General features: G+C 40.5%; 1 protein-coding gene across 1 annotated transcript in view; it reads right to left on the bottom strand.

Moving 5' to 3' along the window:
* The window catches only part of SLC12A4 (solute carrier family 12 member 4), a 423,457-nt gene that overhangs the window by 89,197 nt on the left and 319,107 nt on the right, over positions 1-15,153 (bottom strand). Inside the window, exon 17 of the mRNA XM_073550797.1 lies at positions 5,079-5,247. Within this exon, the coding sequence (XP_073406898.1) occupies positions 5,079-5,247 (169 nt within the window). The remainder of the gene's footprint in view (positions 1-5,078; positions 5,248-15,153) is intronic.

Genomic DNA, 15,153 nt, shown 5'->3' with positions numbered 1-15,153 from the left:
TAGTTGAAATCTCCCATGACAACTATGTCATATTTTTTGGAGAACTTGGCCATTTGATGCATAAAGAGTTCATCCATAGCTTCAGCTTGCACAGGCGGCCTGTAGTAAATGCCTACAATGGTGTCCTTTCCATTGTTCTGTCCTTGTATTCTTACCCAAACAGTTTCCACAGAACTCCCAGTCTCTGAAGCTTCAATCTCTGTGCAGATATACGCGTTTCTAACATACAATGCGACACCCCCTCCTCGTTTATCAAGTCTGTTTCTTGCAAATAAGTTGTATCCTTCTAGTCTTGTATTCCAATCATGTGTATTGTCCCACCAAGTTTCAGTGATTCCAATGACATCATATTTCTTTTCCTGTGTTAGTAGTTCCAATTCTCCTTGTTTGTTGCCCATGCTTTGTGCATTAGTATAGAAACATTTTAGTTTGTGATTGGTTTCTCTTTCTCCAATATTTTTATTAATTAGATTCTTTCGTCTTTGTTCTTCCTTTCCACTTCTAATAGCAGAGTTCTCAATAGCATTTGTCAGGTGTATGGCTTTTTCTGGTCTTTTGCTTCCCTTCCCATGTTGTTCTAGTTTAAAGCTCTCCTTACAAGTGTAGCAAGGCGACTTCCAAATACATGTTTTCCAGTCTTCGTAAGGTGCACCCCATCTCTAGCAAGTAGTCCATCGTATAAGTAGTTCACTCCGTGATCCAGAAATCCAAATCGTTGCTGACGGCACCATCGACGTAGCCAGTTATTCACCTGCAGAATCTTATTCCACCTCCTTGTTCCATGGCCATCCACTGGGAGGATGGAAGAGAAGACCACCTGCGCTCCCAGTTCTTTCACTTTCTTGCCTAAGTCTTCAAAGTCTCTGCAGATGGTTTCCAGGTCGTTTCTTGCAGTGTCATTTGTCCCCACATGTAGTAGCAGGAATGGGTAGTCATCTGTAGGTCTGAAGAGTCCTGATATCCTGTCAGACACATCTTTAATTTTTGCACCTGGAAGACAACACATTTCTCTTGAAGTTATATCCGGTCTGCAGATAGCGGCCTCAGTTCCTCTCAACAGGGAATCCCCCATGACCACCACTCTCCGTTTCTTCTTCACAACATTTTTCTTTCTCCATCCAGGAGGACTCTGAAGGCGTACAAGGTTGCTGCTTGTTGGCAAAGTCTTATCCTGATGTATTTCTTCATTGTTTTCCTGCGTGAGAGCCTGGTACTGGTTCCTGAGCAGTATGGGTGCTGACTGCCTCCTGATCCTCCTGCTTCTCTGGGTCACATGTCTCCATTCCTCTGTTTCTTCAGGTGCACTTCGAATTTCTTCTCTTTCTGTAACATGAAGAGATAATTCTGCTCTGTCCAAGAACTCTTCACCTTCCTTAATGATCTTCAACGTAGCTAACCTCTCTTCGAGATTTTGCAACTTTTCCTCCAACAGGGACACAAGCTTGCATTTGTGGCATGTGAAGTTTGGCTTTTCCACTGGTAAGTCTGTGAACATGTAGCAAGAAATGCAGCTCACCAAATGGCTCCTGGCCTCTTCCATCTTGAGATTTCTTAAAAACGATGAAAGATGAGCCCAGATAGGCGCGCGGTTTTTCCGATTTCCTCTTTTCAGCTGCAACGGCCAAAACCCAGTGATCGTTGAGCTCGCGGAGACTCTTCACTTATCCCAGAAGGCACTGGGAATATGCAAATGATCTCCTCAAGACTCTTCCCCTGGTTTTCCGATTTCCTCTTTTCAGCTGCAACGGCCAAAACCCAGTGATCGTTGAGCTCGCGGAGACTCTTCACTTATCCCAGAAGGCACTGGGAATATGCAAATGATCTCCTCAAGACTCTTCCCCTGGTTTTCCGATTTCCTCTTTTCAGCTGCAACGGCCAAAACCCAGTGATCGTTGAGCTCGCGGAGACTCTTCACTTATCCCAGAAGGCACTGGGAATATGCAAATGATCTCCTCAAGACTCTTCCCCTGGTTTTCCGATTTCCTCTTTTCAGCTGCAACGGCCAAAACCCAGTGATCGTTGAGCTCGCGGAGACTCTTCACTTATCCCAGAAGGCACTGGGAATATGCAAATGATCTCCTCAAGACTCTTCCCCTGGTTTTCCGATTTCCTCTTTTCAGCTGCAACGGCCAAAACCCAGTGATCGTTGAGCTCGCGGAGACTCTTCACTTATCCCAGAAGGCACTGGGAATATGCAAATGATCTCCTCAAGACTCTTCCCCTGGTTTTCCGATTTCCTCTTTTCAGCTGCAACGGCCAAAACCCAGTGATCGTTGAGCTCGCGGAGACTCTTCACTTATCCCGGAAGGCACTGGGAATATGCAAATGATCTCCTCAAAACTCTTCCCCTGGTTTTCCGATTTCCTCTTTTCAGCTGCAACGGCCAAAACCCAGTGATCGTTGAGCTCGCGGAGACTCTTCACTTATCCCAGAAGGCACTGGGAATATGCAAATGATCTCCTCAAGACTCTTCCCCTGGTTTTCCGATTTCCTCTTTTCAGCTGCAACGGCCAAAACCCAGTGATCGTTGAGCTCGCGGAGACTCTTCACTTATCCCAGAAGGCACTGGGAATATGCAAATGATCTCCTCAAGACTCTTCCCCTGGTTTTCTGATTTCCTCTTTTCAGCTGCAACGGCCAAAACCCAGTGATCGTTGAGCTCGCGGAGACTCTTCACTTATCCCAGAAGGCACTGGGAATATGCAAATGATCTCCTCAAGACTCTTCCCCTGGTAAAGGAATTAAATATATCAAAAAGTTTTACATATATCTTTGCAAAGACTGACCAATAATTAAATAAAATAAAGTTTAGCTAGTATTTAATGTAAGCTAAAACAAAAAATGCTGCCAACTGCCAAATTCTCACAAATGGGCAGAGAAGTTTTTTTATTTGTAAAATATATGCAAGTTTCATCTTTTACTTTCAAATATAAATATATATATATATATATATATATATATATAATATGAAGAGAGAACATAGAGAGGTAAAGTTAACCTGTCAGCAGGATTGAGCACAGTAACCTACAGACAGTATCTGGTTGGAGCTGTTATACTGATTACAATGATACCTTGGTTGATGAGATCAGTCTTGTGGTTGTTTAATCTTTATTTTCAGTTAATGAGATTATCATGTTCCGGAGAGGCCTGTGGGGGAATTTATGCAGTGCTCTGCATACATATGCACCTGTATGGCTTCTGACAGGTCACTGAACCATCCCTGACCTGGCCCCTATTTTATTTTACATACTGTATATCTTATTGTTTTGAAGAAAAAAAAAATACATTCATCATGCAGGCGCCGTAGCATGATCGGATCTAAAATATCCATATATTCATTTTATTTTGTGATATAAATTTCTTCAGAAAATGTTTTTTTCTCTCAAAATGGTACTGGCCGCGGCTGCACAGTAGCATACTTCAGATCACTGATAGATGATACTGCGCAGATGCCGCCAGCACCTTCTTGGTGGAAACAAAATTTTTTCCCTCTCGCAAAATGATGCTGGCGTTGTTGCCTGCAGAGTAGCATTTATCGCGTTACTAATTATGCTACTGCGCAGGTGCAGCCGGTGCCATTTTAAAAAAATTTTTCAGACGAAATTTATATTACTAAATAAAATTAATAGATGGATAATATAAATACGATCATGCTACAGCGCAGGCACTGGTGACCGCATGATGAATGTAATTTTTTTTTCCAAACAGCAAGATATATAGTATGTAAACTAGGGGTCAGGTCAGTGAGGGATCAGTGACATGTCATAAGCCATACAGATGAATAACCAGAGCACCACATGAAGACCCCCCCACAGGCCACCCCTGAGCACGAGCATATCATTAACTCAAAACTGAAAATAAAGATTACACAACAACCACAAGACAGATTTCATCACCAGGTATCACTGTAATCAGTATAATGGGGTCGACATGACACTGTCTGTAGGTTACTGTGCACAATCCTGCTGACAGGCTCCCTTTAATGCTCAGTTAAATTATTTTATATATTACAAAGTGACAAATTATATATATAAAATGACACATATCTGCCTGGCTCATGGATATGAATTCATGGAATATACGTCAAAAACTCCTAGCAATTAAGACATGACTATTATGACTGATGTCTCCTATATGTGACATATGTGCATAGTGTTGTGGATGTTTCTGTGATGTATGCATGTTAGCAATAGTTCCATGCACTTTTATCATGAGGTACAGCTTATAATACATACAAATTTGACCACTGTAGTTTCATTTATGCTTTTCACAAAGTTGCATTAAACTTCGACAACTCCTCCTGACTGCTGGCATGCAAACAGAGTAAGATTGGGTGGCAGTGCAAACGCACAGGAGCTAACTGATATCCTGGTTTACTTGGGCAGAAAACGCTCTAATTTATTGGTGCATAAGTAAATAAAAGGTTGCCTGGACGCATTGTAAACCAAGAGATTCTTCTGCGTATGTGCCAAAATGCAATTTGTCAGTGCATGTGCAGATGATTGATTGGGCTACCATCACATAGTGTGTCAATGAAGTCCCGGTCATTAACACAGCTGGAAAAGTGAGAGCAGTGGTTCAGAAATCAGTGGAAGCAGAAAAATCTGGGACAGGGAAGGACACTTGACTTATGTGATAGGAGGGACAGGGCAGAAAGCAAAGCATCAGAGTATCAGACACTGATTTCATTGTATTCAAATTAAAGGGGATATCTGGGATTATTTAATTTTTTTACTGTGTGCCAACTATCTGCCTGTTGTGCCCAGCACTGATCTCTGCTTGCTCCGAGCAGTCACAGACGGCTTCTGCAGGTGGTTCAGCGTCAACAGAGCAGCGGCTTCTCTCTCTTTACTGTGTTGACCAGGATCAATTGAATCGCTGGCAAGTGATGTCAGTAACCGTTCTGAGCTGGCACTCGGTAGAACAGGCAGGTATTTAGCAACTAACTGTCTGTTTTTTGTTTTTTTTTACCATGGTGTAAGGTGATCATTAGACTATTGCTATAATCACAATACCTTCCTTCATAAATTCTTCTAAAAGCATATTTGAAAAACAATGATGTTTGAATAGATTCTTACTTGTTCAGCAGCTTGTACTTCCCCATAGCTGTCCAAGAAGTTACCCTGGATTGTGGTTCCTACGATTGTCAACCCTTTCCCAGCTTTAAGCTGAGAGGCAAACGTGAGCAGACGTGGATATTTAACATGTAAATCCTCATCCAATTTTAGGAGAACTAGCAGCTGAGGCCTAAAAGATTTCAACAAAAGCTGTCATAATCAATATGTAGAATGAGATAAACATTTTCTCTGTACTTCTACTAAATTTGTTAGAGGAAAAAAGGGGGATTTTGCACTTCACTGACTTGGTGCCAAGAAGGAAAGTATATGAATTCTAACAAGTGAAGAAATCTTCGGCACTGCGTAAAGTTGAATTATATTGACTTTGATTAAATCAGCCTGTGAGACAGAGTAATATACCGATATTCAGGCCTTTATCAAGGTAATCAGTACAAAATGTAGAGAAAAAAAACAGACGGTAAGTCAAAAGTGAAATGAAATAAACAACCGTTACATATCTGATGGCCGGAATGAGAATGAGTACATGACAATCTCATACAAGTTGAAGAAAATTAAATGCGGTTTCTTGTCTACAATAAGAATCTATTCGATATTCAAAAAGAGGTGGCTGTTTTATTGTTAGAGAATAATCCCTATAAGACAAAGAAAATGGCCTACAGTTGTGGCCAAAAGTATTGACACCCCTGCAATTCTGTCAAATAATACTCAGTTTCTTCCTGAAAATGATTGCAAACACAAATTCTTTGGTATTATCTTCATTTAATTTGTCTTAAATGAAAAAACACAAAAGAGAATGAAGCAAAAAGCAAAACATTGATCATTTCACACAAAACTCCAAAAATGGGCCAGACAAAAGTATTGGCACCATCAGCCTAATACTTGGTTGCACAACCTTTAGCCAAAATAACTGCGACCAACCGCTTCCGGTAACCATCAATGAGTTTCTTACAATGCTCTGCTGGAATTTTAGACCATTCTTCTTTGGCAAACTGCTCCAGGTCCCTGATATTTGAAGGGTGCCTTCTCCAAACTGCCATTGTTAGATCTCTCCACAGGTGTTCTATGGGATTCAGGTCTGGACTCATTGCTGGCCACCTTAGAAGTCTCCAGTGCTTTCTCTCAAACCATTTTCTAGTGCTTTTTGAAGTGTGTTTTGGGTCAATGTCCTGCTGGAAGACCCATGACCTCTGAGAGAGACCCAGCTTTCTCACACTGGGCCCTACATTATGCTGCAAAATTTGTTGGTAGTCTTCTGACTTCATAATGCCATGCACACGGTCAAGCAGTCCAGTGCTAAAGGCAGCAAAGCAACCCCAAAACATCAGGGAACCTCCGCCATGTTTGACTGTAGGGACCGTGCTCTTTTCTTTGAATGCCTCTTTTTTTCTCCTGTAAACTCTATGTTGATGCCTTTGCCCAAAAAGCTCTACTTTTGTCTCATCTGACCAGAGAACATTCTTCCAAAACGTTTTAGGCTTTTTCAGGTAAGTTTTGGCAAACTCCAGCCTGGCTTTTTTATGTCTCGGGGTAAGAAGTGGGGTCTTCCTGGGTCTCCTACCACACAGTCCATTTTCATTCAGATGCCGACGGATAGTAAGGGTTAACACTGTTGTACCCTCGGACTGCAGGGCAGCTTGAACTTGTTTGGATGTTAGTCGAGGTTCTTTATCCAACATCCGCACAATCTTGCGTTGAAATCTCTTGTCAATTTTTCTTTTCCGTCCACATCTAGGGAGGTTAGCCACAGTGCCATGGGCTTTAAACTTCTTGATGACACTGCGCACGGTAGACACAGGAACATTCAGGTCTTTGGAGATGGACTTGTAGCCTTGAGATTGCTCATGCTTCCTCACAATTTGGTTTCTCAAGTCCTCAGACAGTTCTTTGGTCTTCTTTCTTTTCTCCATGCTCAATGTGGTACACACAAGGACACAGGACAGAGGTTGAGTCAACTTTAATCCATGTCAACTGGCTGCAAGTGTGATTTAGTTATTGCCAACAGGTAAGTTACAGGTGCTGTTAATTACACAAATTAGAGAAGCATCACATGATTTTTTGAATAGTGCCAATACTTTTGTCCACCCTCTTTTTTATGTTTGGTGTGGAATTATATCCAATTTGGTTTTAGGACAATTCTTTTTGTGTTTTTTCATTTAAGACAAAGTAAATGAAGATAATAATACCAAAGAATTTGTGTTTGCAATCATTTTCAGGAAGAAACTGAGTATTATCTGACAGAAATGCAGGGATGTCAATACTTTTGGCCACAACTGTATACTGGAATCAAAGGTCAAGTGGACCATAGGTATCCTCCAAAGGCGTATGGAGATATAGTGAAGAGAATGAGTGAAAAGCAAGAACATACAATTCTACAGAGGACACTTTGGATTCTTCATCTTTATTCACTTCTATTGAAGAAAATGACGGCGTATACAATCCTGGAATACAACAAAGGACTTTTTATTCTAGAAAGGTTTCAAAAAATGGAGGAAAAGAGGCGGGTGGAAACACCATAGTGCCAGCAAGAAGAAATCTGCAAAGGAACAAAAATCGGAGGTATTAGAGGTTCCTATATGGAATCTCTCTAGTTATATACTAACGGAAGATCAAATTTCCTTGTTATCTAGAGGACTAGGCTATTGTCCGACGTATAACTTTGATTTGTATAAAACCTTGTTAGATGTTAACAAATTGGCACGCAATTTTACCATTAAATGTCATTTTTCTGATGATAATGTTACAAAGTTATACTGTATGATGATATGCCTATTATAGATGAAGATATCATGTTATCCTATGAAGAACAAAAAACACTTTTGTCTGCAAAAAAACTACAATGTGAAAGTACAGATAGTTATATAGATCTGAATTCAACCTTTCATACAAAAAAATCCTCAATTTTATCCCCTGAAGTCACGACCACCAGTCCTGGATTCTTTCCAGGAGCTGGTGGAAAGTGAACTTATAGAGCTGGATAAAGAAATTAGAAATAATCCTATAAATAGAAATAATTTATCTACAAAAGAAAGAATGGCTTTAAAGGATTTAATTAGTAATAAAGATCTGTTAGTACGTGAGGCTGACAAAGGGGGAGGAGTAGTTATTCTTCATGCAGGATTGTATGAAAAGTTGAATTTATTAGACCTTGAGAATTCTCATGCCTATCAAGAAATATTCTATGATCCTACTATTGAATTTAATGGGGAGCTTAAAGCATTGTTAGAGGAGGGCTTATTCAATGGGGCTCTAACACAGAGGTTATTTGACTATTTACATGTCACCTGTCCAATTGTTCCTATTTACCATTCCCTCCCTAAGGTCCATAAGGATGTATTTCCACCTCCACTACGCCCTATAGTGGCAGGTATTGGATCTTTGGGAGAGAGATTAGGAGAATGGGTGGATCATTACTTACAGCCTCTGGTGAAAGAAATCCCTAGTTACATCAGAGATACCAAAGCTTTAGTTACCATGATGGAAAATTTTGTATGGGATGATCAATACTCCTGGATTACAAGTGATGTAGTTTCTTTTTATCCATCGATCCCTCATGGGGTGGCCATAGATTACTTAATTTATCAATTAGAAACATTTAGTAATTATGCTATAGAAATCAAGGATTTTTTGGTAATGGCAGTAAGGTTTTTACTCAGTCACAACTATTTTTCTTTTAATAGCAGATTTTTTTCTGCAGAAGACTGGAGTCAGCATGGGGGCCAAGTTCTCCCCGTCTCTGGCAAATTTAGTTATGGCCAGATGGGAGGAATTGGTCCTATATGCTGACCCCAACCTTTTTTCTAAAAGCCTTGTGTGGACAGGGCGTTATATGGATGACTTAGTCATTATATGGAAAGGAACACAGGAGGAAGCCTCCAGTTTTATAAACAGCATTAATGTGAATGATTTCAATCTAGCCTTTACACATTTTTGGAATAAAAATTCAGTGAATTTTCTAGATGTCACATTAATAGCAGGTCTAGATGAAAATGACAACACAAAAATCTTTATTAGCCCCTACCGCAAAAGCACTGCCAAAAATACATTACTGGCAGCTGATTCTTGCCATCCTCAACATGTGATAAAAAATATCCCCATAGGAGAGCTTATAAGGTATAAACGAAATTCGACTGATCCAAAAACATATAAAAATGCACAGGAATTAGTTAATATGAGACTAAAAAATAGAGGATATCCAAATTGGATGTTACAGAGAGCAACCAAAATAGTCAAGGATATTGATAGAAAGGATTTAATAATAAATAAAACAACAAAAAAAATCACAATTTCCAAATAATAAAAAAAAAATTTTCTCTACTCCATATAGTCTTCAGTATAACAACATAGTTTCTATTATAAAGAAATATATTCCTGTGTTAAGCCAGGATCCAAAACTAAAACAAATTATTGCAGAAAACCAAATTACTTATGTAGCAAAAAAAGCACCTACTTTGCAGGATAAACTATTGCCTAGTCTGTATTTGAATTCCTTGCGGGAAACCAGTGACACCTGGCTGAATTTAAAGGGGTTTTTTAAATGTGGAAATAAGAGATGTACTTGTTGTCAATATTCACATAAAATCAACAAATTTTCCTCATTCCATAGCAACAAAGAATATCCTATCAACAGTTTTTTGAACTGTAATTCCACCTACGTAGTATATTTGATTGACTGTACATCATGTTGTAAACAATATATAGGCTGTACAACGGGAAAATTGAGGAAAAGAATTAGAAGACATATTTCTGATGCCATTAACCCCTCCAGCTTCAATCCATCAGCGGTCTCCAGGCATTTTTCACATTATCATTCTGGCAATTTTGATAGCTTCAGGTTTAAAGCAATAGAGTTAGTAACACGGTCTACCAGAAGGGGCGATAGAAAACGTAAACTACTTAACAGAGAATCTGCTTGGATTTTTACTTTGGAAACTAGGATGCCAATTGGCTTAAACAATAGACAAGATTTAATTAGAATTTATTAAAAATCCTAAAATTATGATTCTTATGTTAATAATTATAACCTGCTCTGTCTTAAGTTCATAAATATATATTTTTTTGAGTAAAAATTATATTATGGAAGTATTGTGGAGGATAACATGAGAATAAAATCTCTGTATATATATTCTGTTATATCATGTATTGCAAAATATTTGTAAAATATATGGAAAAATTACTGCTAGCGTATTAGCTTTTGTTAGGGTTAATACTTGTTTTTAAATAGTTAATCTTATAGGTGGATGCCCACAAGTGTGATCTATTAACGCTTAATCAACTATAGCACCACCTATCTTAGGATCTTTTCCTTCTTATATTCCAGAAAAATAGCAATGTGTATTATGGCAATGATAAAGGTTTAGCCGAAACGCGTCTTGCCGTGCGCTTTACAGCAGTAATTTTTCCTATCTCTGCCTATATTTATAATATGCTGCTATGGATAAATATTTTTAACCTACGTTTGAAATAAAGAAAAAGATTTTTTATGTACTTCAAACTTGGCTCGCTGGATTCATCTCATTTTAGAAAAAAAAAAACACATCCCATAAAATAAAGAAATAAAACACCATAATTAGTGAATGATCACCTGGCCAGGTGCTTGTCTATGGAACAGAAGGAACTATGAAAAGGTATTGAAAAAGTATTCAGATAAGTGTAAATCCCCCGTCACACACAGCGAGATCACTGCTGGGTCACCTCAGCAGCGATCTCGCTACGTTTGACAGGTAGCAGCGACCAGGCCCCTGCTGTGAGATCGCTGGTCGTGTCGGAATGGCCTGGACATTTTTTTGATCATTGAGGTCCCGCTGGGTAGCATGCATTGGTATGTTTGACTCCTTTTACAACGACCTTGTCAGCGACTCAGAAGGGAGACACATGGCGTGACATCGTTACAAAGGTCGCTACGGGTCGTCAGATTGTTGCTGCGCCGTTGGGAAGATCTGACTGTGATATCTCACCAGTGACCACATAGCGATGCAGCAACGATCCCTACCAGGTCGTATTGTTGTCGGGATCGCTGTAGCGTCGCTATGTGTGATGGGGGCCTTAGGGTATGTATACACGGTCAGTAATATCTGAGGGCTTACACTGTGTACTTACGCAGCGTCAAACCCGTAGCATCCAGATGTTACAGCATAGTTGATGGGATTTCAAGAAATGCCAAGTCCAATATGCGCCCACAGAAGCCCTTGGAGATTGACATGTGGCGCGTCTCTTCAGATTAAAGAATGTTAATTTCTCTTGTGGAGATGCGAGCCTCTGCAAGAAATATTTCACTCATAGAAAGTATTGAACGCGGTGAATCCACACGGTTAAGTGAACACATGCGGATTCACCTGCGTTCAATACACAGCATCGCTTTGGAGGCAGTGAACATGCACTGCGTCCAAAGCGCTGCCATTTCCGGATCGTGTACACTAGGCCTAATGGTACTGGAGTAAAGAGCAAAACCAGATGGAAAAGGTTACAAGAATTGACAGTTGCAAGCTCAATAAATACCTTCCTGATCGCGAAATCATGGATGTGCTGGATGGCGTGTCACAGTGCGCTGGTGTGTGTATGTGGAAGTAAACCGCATTGTTTAAAGAGCAGAAAAAGGCGGTGTTAACTGTGTCACTCAGGAAGTATGGTTGGGTGCCCAAATTGAATATGCGCACGTGTGGGTCTTTTACTATGGGCCAAAAGAGGCCGAAGGAAGCCGAGAAGGATCCCAACATGTCTGCGCTAGAAGGATTGTCGGCTGAGGCCTGACATGTATTTAATAGCACTATCTAACCCACTGGTCATGCGAAAGCGCTATTGAAACCAGTTACGACATGGGAGAAAAAGACCAGAGGGGATCTGGGGATGTGATTAACCCCTTCCCGACCTTTGATGCCACGTAGGCGTCATGAAAAGTTGTGCCAATCCGACCCATGACGCTTATGTGGCGTCATGAATTCATAGCCCCCTGCGAGTCGGGTGACCGGGGTCACCGAATGGTCACCCGACCCGCACACACAGGACCCTTTCTACTTCACCCCGGGGGGCATGGCTTAGCCCCCCCGTGGCTATGATTGGCTGTTTCACTTTTAACAGCCAATCAGAGCTTTTGTAATATTTCACCAATGAAATTTGGTGAAATATTATAATCCAGCCATGGCTGATGCCGTAATAGTATCGGCCATGGCTGGAGACAACGATCAGACCCCCTTCACCGACTGACGGCGCTGATCGGCCGCCATCATCATCTGCTCCCCCTCCCCTTCCCTCCCGCCTTCCGATCCCCCCTCACCCCCTCCCGGTACCTTCTGTGTCCCTCTGGCCGTCCCAACGTCCCGGATCATGGGCGCCGCCATCTTGGAAAATGGTGGGCGCATGCGCAGTGCGCCCGTCATGCTGCAGATTAATTCATTTATTTTGATCACTGTGAAACTCTCACAGTGATCAAAATAAAAAAATAAATAAACCCCCCCAGGTAGGGACAAATAATAAAATAAAGAAAATATTTGTATTTTTTCATTAGGGTTAGGGTTGAAATTAGGGTTAGGGTTGAAATTATGGTTAGGGTTGAAATTATGGTTAGGGTTGAAATTAGGGTTAGGATTGAAATTAGGGTTAGGATTGAAATTAGGGTTAGGATTGAAATTAGGGTTAGGATTGAAATTAGGGTTAGGATTGAAATTAGGGTTAGGATTGAAATTAGGGTTAGGATTGAAATTAGGGTTAGGTTTGGAATTAGGGTTAAGATTAGTGTTAGGGGTGGGTTGGGGTTGTGGTTAGGGTTAGAGTTGGGATTAGGGCTAGGGGTGTATTGGGGTTAGGGTTGTGTTTAGGGTTATGATTAGGGTTGGGATTAGGGGTGTGTTAGGGATGGAGTGAGAATTGAGGGGTTTCCTCTGTTTAGGCATATCACGGGGTCTCCAAACGCGACATGGCACCACCATTTAAGCCATCCAATTTTGTGTTCAAAAAGTCAAACAGTGCTCCCTCCATTCTGAGCCCCGATGTGTGCCCAAACAGTGGTTTACCCCCACATATGGGGTATCAGCGTACTCAGGAAAAATTGCAGAAGAACTTTGGGTGTCTAATTTCTCCTGTTACCCTTGGGAAAATAAAAAATTGGGGGCTAAAGAAATTATTTTTGTGGAAAAAAAAATGATTTTTTATTTTCACTGCTCTGCGTTATAAACTTCTGTGTAGCACTTGGGAGTTCAAAGTGCTCACCACACATCTAGATAAGTTCCTTGGGCGGTCTAGTTTCCAAAATGGGGTCACTTGTGGTGGGTTTCCACTGTTTAGGCACATCAGGGGCTCTGCAAACGTAAGATGATGCCCGCAGACAAGTACATCATGTCGGCATTTCAAACCGTCACTACTTCCCTTCCAAGCCCCGACGTGTGCCCAAACAGTGGTTCCCCCCACATATGGGGTACCAGCATACTCAGGACAAACTGGACAACAACTTTTGGGGTCCAATTTATCCTGTTACCCTTGTGAAAATAAAACATTGTGGGCTAAAAATCATTATTTGAGGAAAAAAAATATTTTTTATTTTCACGGCTCTGCATTATAAACTTCTGTAAAGCACTTGGGGGTTCAAAGTGCTCACCACATATCTAGATAAGTTCCTTGGGGGTTCTAGTTTCCAAAATTGGGTAACTTGTGGGGGAGTTTCTACTGTTTAGGCACATCAGGGGCTCTGCAAATGCAACATGACACCCGCAGAACATTCCATCAAAGTCTGCATTCCAAAATGGCGCTCCTTCCCTTCTGAGCTCTCCCATGCGCCCAAACAGTGGTTCCCACCCATATATGGGGTATCGGTGTACTCAGGACAAATCGCATAACAACTTTTGTGGTCCAATTTCTCCTGTTAGGCTTGGAAAAAATAAAACATAGCGGGTTAAAAAATAATTTTCGAGGAAAAAAAATGATTTATTTTCACTGTTCTGTGTTATAAACTTCTGTGAAGCACTTGGGGATTCAAAGTGCTCACCACACATCTAGATAAGTTTCTTGGGGGGGTCTAGTTTCCAAAATGCGGTCACTTATGGGGTAGCTCCAATGTTTAGGAACACAGGGGCTCTCCAAACGCGACATGTTATCCGCTAATGATTGGAGCTAATTTTCCATTCAAAAAGTCAAATGGCACTCCTTCCCTTCCGGACCCTGCCGTGCGCCCAAACAGTGGTTTATGACCACATATGAGGTATCGTTGTACTCAGAAGAAATTGCTCAACAAATTTTAGGATCCATTTTATCCTGTTACCCATGTAAAAATGAAAAAATTGATGCTAAAAAAAAATTTTTGTTGGAAAAATTAAAATGTTCATTTTTTCCTGCCACGTTGCTTTAGTTTCTGTGAAGCAACTGAAGGGTTAATGATCTTCTTGAATGTAGTTTTGAGTAGCTTGAGGGTTGCAGTTTTTAGAATGGTGTCACTTTTGGGTATTTTCTGCCATATAGACCCCTCAAAGTGACTTCAAATGTGAGGTGGTTCCTAAAAAACAAATGGTTTTGTAAATTTTGTTGTAAAAATGAGAAATCGCTGGTCAACTTTTAAACCTTATAACTTCCTGACGTAAAAAAAAAATTTGTTTCCAAAATTGTGCTGATGTAAAGTAGACATGTGGGAAATGTTATTTATTAATTATTTTGTGTCACATAACTCTCTGGTTTAACAGAATAAAAATTCAAAATTTGAAAATTGCGAAATTTTCAAAGTTTTCGCCAAATTTCCGTTTTTTCACAAATAAACGCAAAAATTATCGACCTAAATTTACCACTAACATGAAGCCCAATATGGCATGAAAAAACAAACTCAGAATCGCTAGGATGCGCTGAAGCGTTCCTGAGTTATTACCTCATAAAGGGACACTGGTCAGAATTGCAAAAAATGGCCCGGTCATTAAGGTCAAAATAGGCTTGGGTCATGAAGGGGTTAAAGAAGCATAGATAGCAGCCAGGTATGGAGCAGCATCTAGTACCTAATCTGTCAGGTGGAGAGGGAAATTGACAATGGGGAATAGGAAGAAAGAAGAAAGGATACCAAGAGGGACAAGTGGGAGAAAATTAGAGAAAAAAAAAAGGAAACCAA

The sequence above is a fragment of the Dendrobates tinctorius genome, unplaced genomic scaffold, assembly GCF_039654945.1.
Source record: "Dendrobates tinctorius isolate UK_male_01 unplaced genomic scaffold, ASM3965494v1 ptg000170l, whole genome shotgun sequence".
Classification (NCBI taxonomy): Eukaryota; Metazoa; Chordata; class Amphibia; order Anura; family Dendrobatidae; genus Dendrobates; species Dendrobates tinctorius.
Note: the sequence above shows the minus strand (reverse complement) of the source record. Positions and strands in the feature narration are given on the sequence as shown.